The sequence below is a fragment of the Kwoniella pini genome, chromosome 7, assembly GCF_000512605.2.
Source record: "Kwoniella pini CBS 10737 chromosome 7, complete sequence".
NCBI classification, from domain to species: Eukaryota; Fungi; Basidiomycota; class Tremellomycetes; order Tremellales; family Cryptococcaceae; genus Kwoniella; species Kwoniella pini.
In genome coordinates this window covers 1,308,564-1,321,569 of record NC_091722.1, presented here as the reverse complement: position 1 = coordinate 1,321,569, position 13,006 = coordinate 1,308,564, and the positions used below count along the sequence as shown (strand labels likewise).

The 13,006-nt window shown below is 36.7% G+C and overlaps 5 protein-coding genes across 5 annotated transcripts; 3 read left to right on the top strand and 2 right to left on the bottom strand.

The window, feature by feature from the left end:
- Positions 1 to 12: 12 nt before the first annotated feature.
- Positions 13 to 1,772, top strand: I206_105637 (uncharacterized protein; the record flags this gene model as incomplete). Its single annotated transcript, XM_019155209.1, has 7 exons — positions 13 to 225; positions 392 to 574; positions 639 to 899; positions 974 to 1,105; positions 1,162 to 1,279; positions 1,336 to 1,643; positions 1,713 to 1,772. 7 exons carry the CDS (start codon positions 13 to 15, stop codon positions 1,770 to 1,772), a joined length of 1,275 nt encoding a protein of 424 aa, XP_019011363.1.
- Positions 1,773 to 2,499: 727 nt separating this feature from the next.
- I206_105636 (uncharacterized protein) lies at positions 2,500 to 6,138 on the top strand (the record flags this gene model as incomplete). The annotated part of the gene is made up of 4 exons (XM_019155210.1): positions 2,500 to 5,031; positions 5,091 to 5,364; positions 5,416 to 5,598; positions 5,660 to 6,138. The coding sequence occupies 4 exons, from the start codon at positions 2,500 to 2,502 to the stop codon at positions 6,136 to 6,138; spliced, it is 3,468 nt and encodes a 1,155-aa protein (XP_019011364.1).
- A 454-nt stretch (positions 6,139 to 6,592) lies between these two features.
- On the top strand, positions 6,593 to 7,046 carry I206_105635 (uncharacterized protein; the record flags this gene model as incomplete). The annotated part of the gene is made up of 3 exons (XM_019155211.1): positions 6,593 to 6,650; positions 6,744 to 6,862; positions 6,999 to 7,046. 3 exons carry the CDS (start codon positions 6,593 to 6,595, stop codon positions 7,044 to 7,046), a joined length of 225 nt encoding a protein of 74 aa, XP_019011365.1.
- Positions 7,047 to 7,815: 769 nt separating this feature from the next.
- Positions 7,816 to 9,508, bottom strand: I206_105634 (uncharacterized protein; the record flags this gene model as incomplete). The annotated part of the gene is made up of 5 exons (XM_019155212.1): positions 7,816 to 8,010; positions 8,074 to 8,560; positions 8,618 to 9,110; positions 9,179 to 9,434; positions 9,497 to 9,508. 5 exons carry the CDS (start codon positions 9,506 to 9,508, stop codon positions 7,816 to 7,818), a joined length of 1,443 nt encoding a protein of 480 aa, XP_019011366.1.
- A 1,616-nt stretch (positions 9,509 to 11,124) lies between these two features.
- I206_105633 (uncharacterized protein) lies at positions 11,125 to 12,501 on the bottom strand (the record flags this gene model as incomplete). Its single annotated transcript, XM_019155213.1, has 6 exons — positions 11,125 to 11,351; positions 11,463 to 11,598; positions 11,673 to 11,968; positions 12,039 to 12,283; positions 12,387 to 12,433; positions 12,487 to 12,501. The coding sequence occupies 6 exons, from the start codon at positions 12,499 to 12,501 to the stop codon at positions 11,125 to 11,127; spliced, it is 966 nt and encodes a 321-aa protein (XP_019011367.1).
- Positions 12,502 to 13,006: the final 505 nt, after the last annotated feature.

Genomic DNA, 13,006 nt, shown 5'->3' with positions numbered 1-13,006 from the left:
AAGTTGGATAAGATGTCTCAATCTCAAAATATTCAAGGTCGAACCGATCCTTCATTGGATATCGCTCCTACACCTCAAAACACTCCTCTTGATACTGGTGTACTCCAAAACAGACCTGCTAATCTTGGTCAACCCACCGTAGAAACTCTTGCTGAAGGTGAAGAATCAGATGGAGATGATGTCGAGGAAATTGGTGGTGCTAACCCTGCCAGTTTATTGGCTCAAGTGAGTGTAAAAGTTGAAATATCTCCCTATCAATCTAGAAAAAGGGAACGTGCGATATCGCAAGGTGGAAATTGATATACATGCATGACGAAATCCCTCTCTCTCTCTCCAACTGCTCTAAGGCAATTGCTAATTGTACTATCTTACTGACCCTTGATTCACGTAGAACCCCGCTCTCCTCGCTCTCGCTCAATCCAAACTCGGTGATTTGATCGGTGCTTCTTCCGGATACATCGAATCTCTTCCTCCCGCCGTTCGAAGAAGAATTGACGGTTTGAAGGGTGTTCAAGTTGAACACTCAAAGATTGAATCTGAATTTCAAATGGCTATTCTTGAATTAGAGAAGAAAGTAAGCTACGAATCTTGTCAGTCTCTTTCAAGTATCGTTATTGACATTCAATGATCTGCGCTAGTTCCTCAGCAAATTCTCTCCATTATACGAAAGACGAGAAGCTATTATCACTGGAAAAGCCGAACCCACCGAGACTGAGATCGAAGCTGGTAAAGCTTCCGATTCGGATGATGAGGATGACGAAGAGGAGGAGGGAGCTAAAGTCGAAGAGATCAAGGATGACAAAGATGCTGGAGATGCCAAGGGTATTCCTGAATTCTGGTTGACAGCTTTGAAAAACCACGTTCCTATCTCTGAGACCATCACAGATAACGACGAGGCTGTGAGTGTTTCCCTCTATAAGTCGGAAAACCATTGTACTACGCGAAACATTGAGCTGATGAGATCTGGCAACAGGCTCTCAAATCTCTCACCGATATCAAACTTTCTTACCTCGAAGCTGGTCAACCCGGTTTCAAGCTTCACTTCATCTTTGCTGCCAACGAATTCTTTGAGGACACCGAGTTGACTAAGACTTACTTCTACCAAGTGAGCTTCTCAGTAATTTAACGTTCAGTTCACATCAGCTGACAAATCATTTGTAGGAGCAAGTCGGTTACGGTGGTGACTTTGTATATGACAAAGCCATCGGTCACGATATCAAATGGAAAGAGGAGAAAGATCTCACCAAGAAGGTTGAGATAAAGAAACAAAGAAACAAGTGTGAGCTTGTCTGCAGTAATGATGTATCAAACCGAGCTAACACCTCATACGTGTAGCCACTGGCCGAACTCGAGTGATCAAGAAGGTCGTGCCTACCGACTCATTCTTCAACTTTTTCAAACCCCCTCAACCACCTACCCCTGAAACCCTCGAATCCTCTGACGTAGATGAAGACGAATTAGAGGAACTTGACGCGAGATTAGAAACTGATTACCAAATTGGAGAGGACTTCAAGGAAAAAATCATCCCTCGTGCAGTAGACTACTTCACTGGTAAAGCCCTTCGATACGAAGGTGACTTCGAGGATGAGGATGAATTTGACGACGAGGATGATTTCGATGATGATGATGACGAAGATGATGAGGTATGTAACTTTTTCCCTGGAGAAATGGGCTATGATGCGATGCTGACGTATGGATGCTTTGGCTAGTAGGACGGAGAAGGTCAAGCCGAAGGCTCAGCAGCTGCTAACCCAGATTGCAAGCAACAATAGGTTAGAAGGAGGGTACGAACATTTTATAAGAAACGGATAAAACCTTACAACCCATTGGCTTTTGTCTTTGGTTATATATTATTACGGTCTCTTTCTGAGTTTTCTCACTCAACATAATAGCAAAACATCATGGTTCTTTCTTGTTCATAGTTTACATGTCTCAATGTTAGAATTTCCTCTACAGTGTCGAAAGGTGCAGCGTGTTTAGCAAAGCTACGATGTGGTCGATGTATGGCGCATCATTTCAGCTGTAATAGTCGTGCGCCCCTCATGCACGGGTCAGTCATATTAACGTATCCGAAGTAATCATACTCAATAGTGCAGATGAAATACACATTAATTAAGTTCGGTGAACCGGTACTTAAGCCGAGCTGATTTGATTAATAACCATTTAATATTTGACTAAACGCGGTCATCCTTTCGGCATTTCCCATAATAATTAACGTCACTACTACTGTCCATTCGAATTACATTTCAGACCATTCGATTCTTACCACATCTTGAAAGAATCCTTCCTGCTTATACTTCTTCCCTCTATTCGATACAAATTATCGTCACTCGTTCACATAATTCACCTCGAGGCAATCTTTGTAGTGCACTACACAAAACTGGCGCCAAGACCTCGTTCTTCGATCTATTCAGCTTCTGAATATCACACCCATTTACATCAACTTACCGATAGTCTTAGTCTCACTTGACTCGCACATTCGACGTACACGAGCCCACGATGGGTTGTATCCCATGTACGACCCTTCAACCGGAAGTTTCCCATCTGAATGCATGTTATCCTCCGTCGAAAGCCCTGTCAACTTCCGGACCAGAATACCGACCTCTTTCTCAAGACTTGTCTAAATTGACTTATTTCGCTACAAACAAACCATCTAAATTAGCTAAAATAGGTGAAGAATTAGAAAAAAGAATAGCCAAAGAATCAACACGATCAACAGGTGGATATCCAAAATATCGCGCAAGTTTATTGATTTCACTTGCCATTCTTCGAGCATTATTAATAGAATGTAAAAGGGATATACCACTTTTCGCTAAAAGTGCATTACGTTCTATTAATAATGCTTTAAATGTTAAAGTTTATCAAAGGAATGAAATAGATTTAGAAGTTATAGGTAGAGCAAGTGCAGCTTTTATAGCTTTTACAACATTTACAGATGGTTCTTTGATTGGAGTAGAAGAAGGAATTACAAGAAATTATTTTGAAATTCTTCAAAAATTCAGTAAAATGGCTATATTCGATGATGTTGATGAGAATATTAAAGAAAAACAAAATCAAGATAAAGAAAAACAAAATAGAACTAGATTAATTTCATTAGCTAGTTTAAATGGAGCTATTTTATCAGATGGATTATATTCAAGTCAAATTGAATTTAATAAACAACTTTTAATACTTTTACCTCCTATCCTTTTAAACTTTTTCGAAAATTTAAAAAGTGAAAATACAATGGATCAAATTATTAATCAAACTGGTAAAATTGAATTAGATCATACAAATAATCCTTCACCTTATTTTAATGATTTTTCAGTAAAACGTCCATTAAATGATAGAAGAGCACCTTCTTTACATGCTCATATACCTGGAGAAAAAGGTCCAAATAATCAAGATGTTTTATATGCAAATTTAAAATCTTTTAAATCTTTATTACAACAATCAAAAATTTCTCAAGCTACTTTTATTATTGATAAAATCGTAGATTTTTTAGATAAACAATTTAATAATTGGGAAGATTTAGATAGATGTAATTGGTTAGCAGAAAGGTTAATAGCTTGGATTACTCTTCAATATCGTTTTGTCGTTCCAACTCGCTTAATAGAACTTTTGGTTGACGATCAGACTACCAGTCAACCAAAATTTCAATCCATGAAACAATCAACAATCCTTGCAATGGTTATTACAATTTTAAATTCCACAATTTCATTAGTGGGTTTAGGTGTTTCAGATTTATTAGGGAATTTAATCACTTTAATTATACGTCGAATCAAGATTGATGAAAGAGATTCACTTTTACCAGCTTTAGTAGCTTGTGTTAGTGCTCTAGGAAGACATATTTACTATGCTGATCAAATTAATGATATTATTGAAGAAATCTCTATTAGAATTGCAGAAATCTCACCTGCCGAAAAGAACAGATCAGAGATAATTAGAGTTTTGACCAATTGTATGATTGGAGTAATGGTAACCACGGATCAAGGTGATCAAGAAGCAGATCTTAGAATCAATGGAAACGAAAATGTCAATGGGAATATACCATCAGGATCAAGTTGTACGCCAAACGATTCGAAAGGGAAATCAAAATCTCCTGCACCACCTTCAACAGTCTCAACACCTCATACTGAAAACCCTCCTCAAAAGATACATCATAAATCCAGTAGAAGAAATCCGATTTCACCTGAAGTATGGCAAGAAACTATTCCGTTACTTTGCGAAGCAAATTACTCAGTCAGAATAACCTATGCTAGAGCATTATTGCTTTTCATCCAAACTGAATTACCCCGATTACCTATTGCAAATGGCACTAAATTACCGAACAACGATGCTGGGTTATATCGATTCTTGAACGCTCTTAATGCTAGTATATATACTTTACTCATGTCGAATTGCCTAGGCGTGGGTATGGGGGAATTACCAAGTCCTGAAATCGTTTTGAATACTTCGACCGCACCAACTCCCCTTCCAGATACACATCCGGCGATAGTACCTTCATCATCAGAGGACAAGGAGGAAAATGGGATGTTGGATAAAAACAATATTTCCTCAGAGAGGAATGGATCAATATTGAATAAGGAGAAAGGAGTTTCTTTCAATCTGATTTCTCCTACATCACAAAATCAATCTAATGGACAAACTCCAACTCCATCTGATGGGGGACCAAACGGGAGTGGAACCGTCACGCCCAATAAAAAGAGACAACCCAGAAGAGCATCTCTTCCTCTTAATCGATTACAATCGAATTTAAACGTATCATCTTTCGATCAAGTTGCGACTCCTAATGATTTCTCAATCATCTTTAGAATTTTGATAGAAATTTATACTGAAATCTTACCCGCCCAGGCTATTTTTGTGGGTATACCGATGCTTTTAGCATTAGATAGGGATTCGGGTAATGATTTAATTAGAAGAAGTAATGATGGACGAAATGCAAGTTGGGTAATTGAACGTAAGAAAGCGATTAGAGAATTGGTATGTTATGTATTTAGAGCAATTGGTGAGAAATGGGGAGTTTTCAATGTCCAGGATATTGCACAGAGGGTAAGTTATCAATGAAGGTAGTATTCAAGTCAACTGATGATTGGATTTGATCATTATAGTCCTTGGCTTCATTAGCTGAACCATACCTCATACCACCATTCCAATCATACACAGCTTCATCAAATTTAGAACTTCCAGAACAAGCTTTATCGTTTGTACCTATAAATATTGAAGGCGAATCTTCTTCATCTTCTAAATCACTTATCGATCCTGAAATCCTCTTAGACAATTTGAGTGAATCCACTTCAGTTCAAAAAGCTACAGGTAGAGATGCTACAAGCTTACGAAAGAGGATGGGAACCAAATGGACTGTTGAAGAAGCTATAAAAGATTGTAAGTCTAATCTGTCTAGGATGAATCATATTAAATTGATGATGAAATCAGCCATCGAAAGATACTCTTCAGCACGTGTTGAACCCGAAGATCATGGAATACATAATGAAATTGCAAATGTATTAATGAGTATGAATAATGGATCTTATCAATCTTTCGGAAATGTAAATGGGAATAGTATAAATAGACCAGGAAGTAGAAGTATTGATATTGGTGATTTAAGAGAAGCATTAGGTGAGTCAGTAAATCAATTATGCAAAATAAGGGCTAATTGTTTTTATTTTTATTTTTGTAGGAGGAAAATTAGATGATTTAAATGTATCAACATCTTCACCACCTTCAATAATCTCATCTTCTTATTTAACTCAAGAAGATCAAATTAATTTATCAAATGCAATTCAAAAATCAATTTCACAAAAAGGAAATTCAAGAAAATTAAATCCAAATCAAGATGTTAAAGAAGTTTTAAAAGATATTTTTAAAGATAAAAGACGTTCTTCAAATCATTCTAGTTCTGGTTCTGGTTTATCAAATAGTGCTCATAGAATTAGAACTGTTAGTACAAGTTCGGGATTAGGTAAAACGTCTATCAATCCAAATGGAGATCATTCTCCTAATACCATTTCAACGGAACTTCCAAAATCACATTTGAATTTGGATTCAAATGCAAATGGAGATGGAGATGTTCAAATTAATGATCATGATATTGCATCGACAAAAAAGGTTGATAATTTGAATAATCAAATATTTGAATTGGGTAAAACTATAGCTTGATTTATCTAGTCAAACCAACATTAGCCATTTTGTCTGGAGTATGAATATTATGTTTTCAATTATGATGAATTGTACTTATATCGCAGTGAAATATTTTATACGTTACATACGATTCTTAATAGGTTGCTATATATGTTTTTTACTTTGTTGGGTAAGTAAGAAAGATAGTTTAGTACAGTTGAAAGGATAAATCGGGTAATGTTTGGAAAAAAGAAATAACGCGTCGATCGTTATTAAGTTGTGACTGATGTCATCATAAACTTAAGTGACGTTATGATTGTTGTTAAGTTCAACAACGTCTGAATTTTGGTTGCTTTGGCAATATATATATATATATATATATATATATATGTTTGAATGACAAGTTGAGATAATTTTAGTGTATATTAACAATAATATTAATCCAACTAATTGAACAATTCATCTATTACTAATTGAATAATAACCATAAATAATGTCAAATTTAAATAAAGGAGATGAAGTTTCATGGAATTGGGGAAGTGGACAACCATGTAAGTAATTTATAAATTATAATACAAAAGAAATTATATATAAAAAAGTGAATTTATTTTAATTAATATTTTATGATAAACAAATATAATTAGCTGGTAAAGTATCAGATATAATTGAAGAAGGAAAAGCAGAAGTAAAATCAAAAAAAGGAAATACAATTTCAAAAAATTCTTCAAAAGATGATCCTGCTATTATAATTGAAAGAAGTGGTGTAAGTTTTTGAATTTTTTGTTTTTTTTGGGAATTTACTTTTAAAAAACTTGACCAAAGAAGAAGGGTGAAAAAAAAAAAAAAAAAAAAAACATAAGCTGATTATGAATGTTGGTGATCATCTCCAAATTTTATAGAATAATGTCGTTAAACGTGCTCATGAATTGAATGAAACTGAAGATTAAATTTAAATTCGAAAGAAGCAATCTATTTACTTTTGACCTCTATTTAAGAAAAAAATCACTAAAAAACTGAAATCTTGTTGTATACCCTTTACAATTGTTAAAATAATGTTTATATGCAATTTTATTTTGTAAATGCAATAGCATTTATCGACCTACACTGCCATTCATTTTTACTTTATAGACGAATAATATACAATTTAATCCTGTATATCAACATTGGAGTTGTTTGTAACCCTACTGCTACTTGAATGCGACATATGAAATCACTGTAAAAGCTTCATCAACGTATAATAATTCGTATATATTCACATGTGACATATTTTATAATCCTTATGTCATATAGGAAGAGAGGGTATGGGTATGCTAAAAACTATAAAGAATAAACGAAAACGAGATAAGAACCAAAGAAACATATTTTCGCGCAAGAAGTAGATTTATGTATAAATTGTAAATACACCTTTCAAGAAAAATAGAAAAAAAAAGTATAGACTTAAAATTGATGTCTATGTAAACAATTCGATCTTTAAGATAAAAAATGAATAAATAAATAAATAAAAGAATGATTGTCCGTATGTAACAATTAAATATGGTATGCTTTATGAGAAAATGCCTTGTTTTTCTGTCCTTTGTTCCTTTCAAATATTCTGTAATCCCTTTTTTGTCCAAAACCTTTCAATCTTTCTACGAAGATTACAAATCAATTATGGTTCTGTGTTTCCATGTATAAGGATAACTCACGATGTTGAAGATTCAATCCAATGCCATCCGTTTAAAATGCAGTGGCGGCGTGATTTTGGGCCCAATCTCTAGCAAAAGTACTTGCTCTCAAGAATTTCTTGTTGGCGTATTTCTTGTATACGTATACAGACTCAAAGTCAGGTTCGACCAGTCGTTCGCATAATAAGGTAGCTCCTGCTACGAGTTGGGATTCGGTAAATCCAGAGTAAAATACGAAACCTTCGTTCTGTCAACAAATACATTAGTCAATCCGCTTACGAATAGCTAATATTCCAAAGTTCGGACTCACCCAATCACCACCCAACATCCTTCTTGCAAGGTACATACCAATAGCAGCGATCATAGAAGGTTTACACCTTAAAAATCTGTGATCGAGCAAGGTGACTTCCATGAGGAATTTCGATAATGTTCGAGTTTGAATATCGTAATCATCTGCTTTGGATATTTTTCGCACCCAAGAGTAAGGTGAACAGTAAGATGAAATTGTGAAATCCAAGGTTTGCAATATAATTCTTTCCCCCTTTAGTATTTCATCTTTGGTGTAACCGTTCTCTGTCATGTAAACGAACTCGTCTACTGAAGGGGCCAAGATCTCTTCGTATTTGGCAGCGATGAACATAGCTGTAACTCCTACCAATTGAAGTTTGACCAAAGAGACCACTCGGACAGATAAAAATCGGTCAACAAGGTTGACAGCGATCCATAAGGTCTCAGGTAACATGTGGTAACGAAGGTGAACTTGTAATAACCAATCAATGAGGGTTGTTCGCATGGTCCTAGAGGTACAATGCATTAGACCAATGCTCAAACTCGAACCTGTTAGGACCACCCACCATTCAATTTCAGTTTGGAAATCCATGTATCTTGGATTAGGCATGACAGATTCTTCAAGTACTTCCATATGACCGAAAATCTCATCCGCATACTCAGCAACCATAGTAGTATCGAACAAGTCCACATCGTCCTTGAATGTTGATCTGATCAAGTCAAGTTGTTCTTGTGCTGCGTAAGCATCTTCTTCTGACATTCTCAACCAGTCTTCCTCATCTTCTTCTTCCATCTCGTCTTCTTCTGATTCATCTTCGTAGGCTTCCTCATCAACCGTTAACATGGCCATTGGCATAGCTGAAGACTCTAACCTTCGAGTATCAACATCCATCTCGGATAAAGCATCTTCGCTTTTAATGTCGGTGGAAGGGTATGTGGTGGAAGGGGTAGTTTTAGATCGGTGAGGGATGGAAGCGATAGGTCGAGTGGGTTGAACATTGTTGGTTCGGGATGCGAGCGGTTGTCGTACTTCGTTAGATGGTTTACCACCTGCTTTTACTGATTCCAATTGATGTCAGCAAGACGTCAGTGGAATTGTATGATTTCGGTGGAGTATGTTGACTTACAAGGTTTCTTAGCATCATCGACATTCTCTTCTTTGACAATGTTAGTCACTACACCACCTAATGCGGTACGTTTAGCACCGGCCTTTACAGCTACAGGCTTTTTTACCGCTCCTGTTGTACCAGATGTAGAAGCTACAGAGACCTTTTGGGCGGGACCAAGGTGCGAAAGGGAAGTTTTGGTTCGCAAACCAGCTTGAGTGGGAGCAGCATTCTCATCGTTTCGTGTACGACTTGCTGCTCGTCGGGTGTTTGCTGCCTGCGAGAGAACGTATATGTCAGTTGTGCAATCATTACGAGAGATTCAGATAGACAACCCACTCGTGAAGCCATGATGAATGATGACAAGTATCAAGAGGACAAGGCGAGAGTCCAATAACACAGGAAGGGTTGAGTGATAGGTCGGCTTAATTACTATTGATAGATGCAATTCGTACTATGAAGTAGTTGATGACGATAATAGAATGGAAGAAAGATGATGGTAATGACACTGAACTAAATACGAATTCTATTGAAGAAGATAAAATGTAAAGGTTGAATGATCAACAAGTCATAAGGTAGGAACAAGGAGGTAAAGTAAAGGTCGGTGTTGACTTGTTTGTCGAGTTGATTTGGTGTTTTTTTTTTTCTTTACCGGTGTGTCGGTTCGCTTAATTTAATTCACTGTCGTATTTGTCGTTATTGGGGAATAAAATAATGTATAGACGGTTTCAGCTTCGACAGGATGAGAAGTAGAGAAAGGAAGAAGAAACGAGAATGAGAATGAGAATGAGAATGAGAGATAAAGATGATGAGAATTGAAGAATGATGGATGTTTTTAATCAAGTGTTATGTATGATGAGAGGCTGGATTAGGGTAAATGTGACACTCTCTTCAGTCTAGTAAATATAAAAATCAGTCGCACACAACAAACATCCCAATTTTATCATACCACGTGGTAAGGTAGTAAAACATATATATGTAGAGTAATAAATCAACAACGCGGGCGGTTTATAAAATGTGAATATCATTTCCTAATTAGACCCTGTACCATTTTATAACAAAACAAAACATCATAATTCACATCTGATGGACATATCTCGTTCCTACATACCTCATATCCCCCGCAGTATGAACAATGAACAACATAATAACAAAGAAATCGGATACCGTTAGTCCGACATGTCTGTCACTTTGAATGTTTATATGTAGATATAATAATGATGCATGATATTTCATAATTTAGAGACAACCGTAAATTGTTTTAAACTAGATAAAAAGGTGAATAAAATGAAAGAAGTCGCGTTTGGGGTGATGTATCAAATGGTTGTTAGAGTAAATCGAACAAGCCCAAATGACTACGTTGTTACATTAAAATACTTTCATTATGCGAGCGAACAACCAAGTAGTGAACGGAATAATCTATACACAAGTAAGGTTTGATTTTATTTTGGTAGATTTCAATAAAACGCCTCTTTTCAAATTCGTCCCTTGTTCAAAAGGATGGACTTTATAGCATAATATGAATTAATAAATCTTATCAGTTGATCAAAAGCAAACTAGTCTAATCTTGATTATCGTAATTCGGAATCATACAACCGAAATCCAATTTATCATGTAAATGCTTGTCTGAAAGGAATGATATGTGATCGAAATCGTCATATTCCTGTTTTTAGTACAGGCACTTTTGTTTATCTAGTTTGTTATCGGTCTACCGGTAAAGATGAAACTTTGACCGTTTCAACAATCGTGCGTAAAATCAATCTGCCAGTGGATCCTTCCTTCTTTCATGGTGTTCATGCAACTCGAGGCTTACCTGACTGATCGTCGTCAAAAGGAGTAAGATCATACACATTTATCGGATCTATTCAAGTGCTGTTCAATTTGATCAAACCCAAGGGTGAACTCGATTTCATATTTAAAACATTTTGTTACAACTATTCCTACTCCACCCCAATTAACCGTAAGACTTATCGCGTTCTAAAAGTTCTACCTGTTGCGGTTCTCCTTTCAGCAGCTACTTCAGGTTTAGCTCTATTCAAGATTTTAAGGAATTCTGCTACTCTGTATCTCATTCTAGAGTGCATGTAAGCTTTCGAACATTTGATGTGGTAGTGCAAGTAATCTCTGAATAATTGGATACGGTTGATTGAAGATTGTGCTTGCGATGAGTTAGAGAAATGTCGTGGGAAGAGGACTATATGTTATGGAAGAAGGGTTATCAGCTCAATTACACAATTACAAAGCCATATACGCTTTTTGACGTATGGCAAGCAGAAAAGCGAGACACATTGTCCGCGATACTCACCGAAAGTGACGTATCCCCAATCTTCACCGTTGTGTAATCCTGGTAAATGTCGGATTTCAAGCGGTGGTTCTCGATTGGAATATCTCACTTGAGGTGCGTTTTGCAGTGCATTGAGCTTACGAGCGTCCACAAATTCCTGTCACAGCCATTGGGATATGAGCTGGGTTCCAAGAGTACTGTATTGCCCTGTCGGACTATCCAGGAACTCACTTGTAAGAACACCCTTCCAAGAACTTTATCAGTCTCCTCCTTAAATACCGTACTAAATACCACAGTGACTCGATCATTTGACGCTTGAATATATATCGCTTCTTCTTCTCTGTATCTCACAATTTTAAGATCACCTTTCGTTTCTCCTTGTTCACCTAAATCTTTCGCTTGAGCACCTGCTGCATCTTTATAATTAGCTTGAAGTGAAGCTTGTTCTGCAAAAGCGGATAAAAAGGGTGAAGACATTGCTGTGGATTTTAGATGAGCAAGTTTAGAGATTAATGCGAGTCGGTCATCTATCAACCCAATTGTTTTAGCAAGATCATGTATACGAACGGATAGCAATTCGATAAGAGGACAACTTACCAACACCCTCAGGTATCTTCTCCAAATCAATAATCAAACTAACGTTATACTCTGGCTCAGTGTCTTGTTCACTCAACCAATATCCTTCGTATTCACTCTGCAAGTGTTCTCGAGCACCATATTTGACTAAATCAGGCCAACATTGTATACCCATAGAAAGGAGTATTTGAGATTTAGAAGAAGGAGTTGATAAGTGGAATCTGACATTGTCGTAATCTACGAATTGAATATCTGCTCGAGATGGTCTACGAATCATCAATCAGTAGTCAGCGCAAGAATTCACTATCCCGTCCACTAAGTCGACTGGTGCTGTCGACTAGTACTTCTATCTATTGGTCGGTCACTCACTTGTCAAATCTGTCGGTGAGAACATCATTGATGATTACGCTGTGAGACTATCAGGGGTCGTCAGCTTTGTCACAAAAAATACTGAGTATCAAAAGCTCACCTCTAATAATATCATGGTGATTTCTTTCTCTGCGCCGAAGTCTTTCAAGTTTGCTCTCTGACGACAGCAGTTGAGCTATCAATTCATGCAATACCGAAAGTAACAACGACAGCTGAAACGGTAACGTCTAAGCAAGCTGTGACGCATCATACATATCCCCTGAATCTCGTGAATCCTGGAATTAGAAGCAATATCAGGCTCACCTCGTATATTTGCGGATAATCTTATATCATCCTCACCCTACATAGGAGTAAAATGACTAAGTTCCGTTGGAATGAGCTGACTAATTTTAGACTAAACGATTGGGTAGATTGATCGGCGTTCGGACAGAACTTGGGTTTTTGTTTTCATCCCCTCTTCATGATATCCATAAGACTTATTCATCCTCTTGATAGTAATGCATTGTATCTTAAACATATGTCAATCAAATCGCCCCACACGAGTAAATCAACTAACACGAAAAGTAAAAATAGCTGGATTACACCAAGCCTTATTGTAGCGTTCCTAGTCATAATCTTTT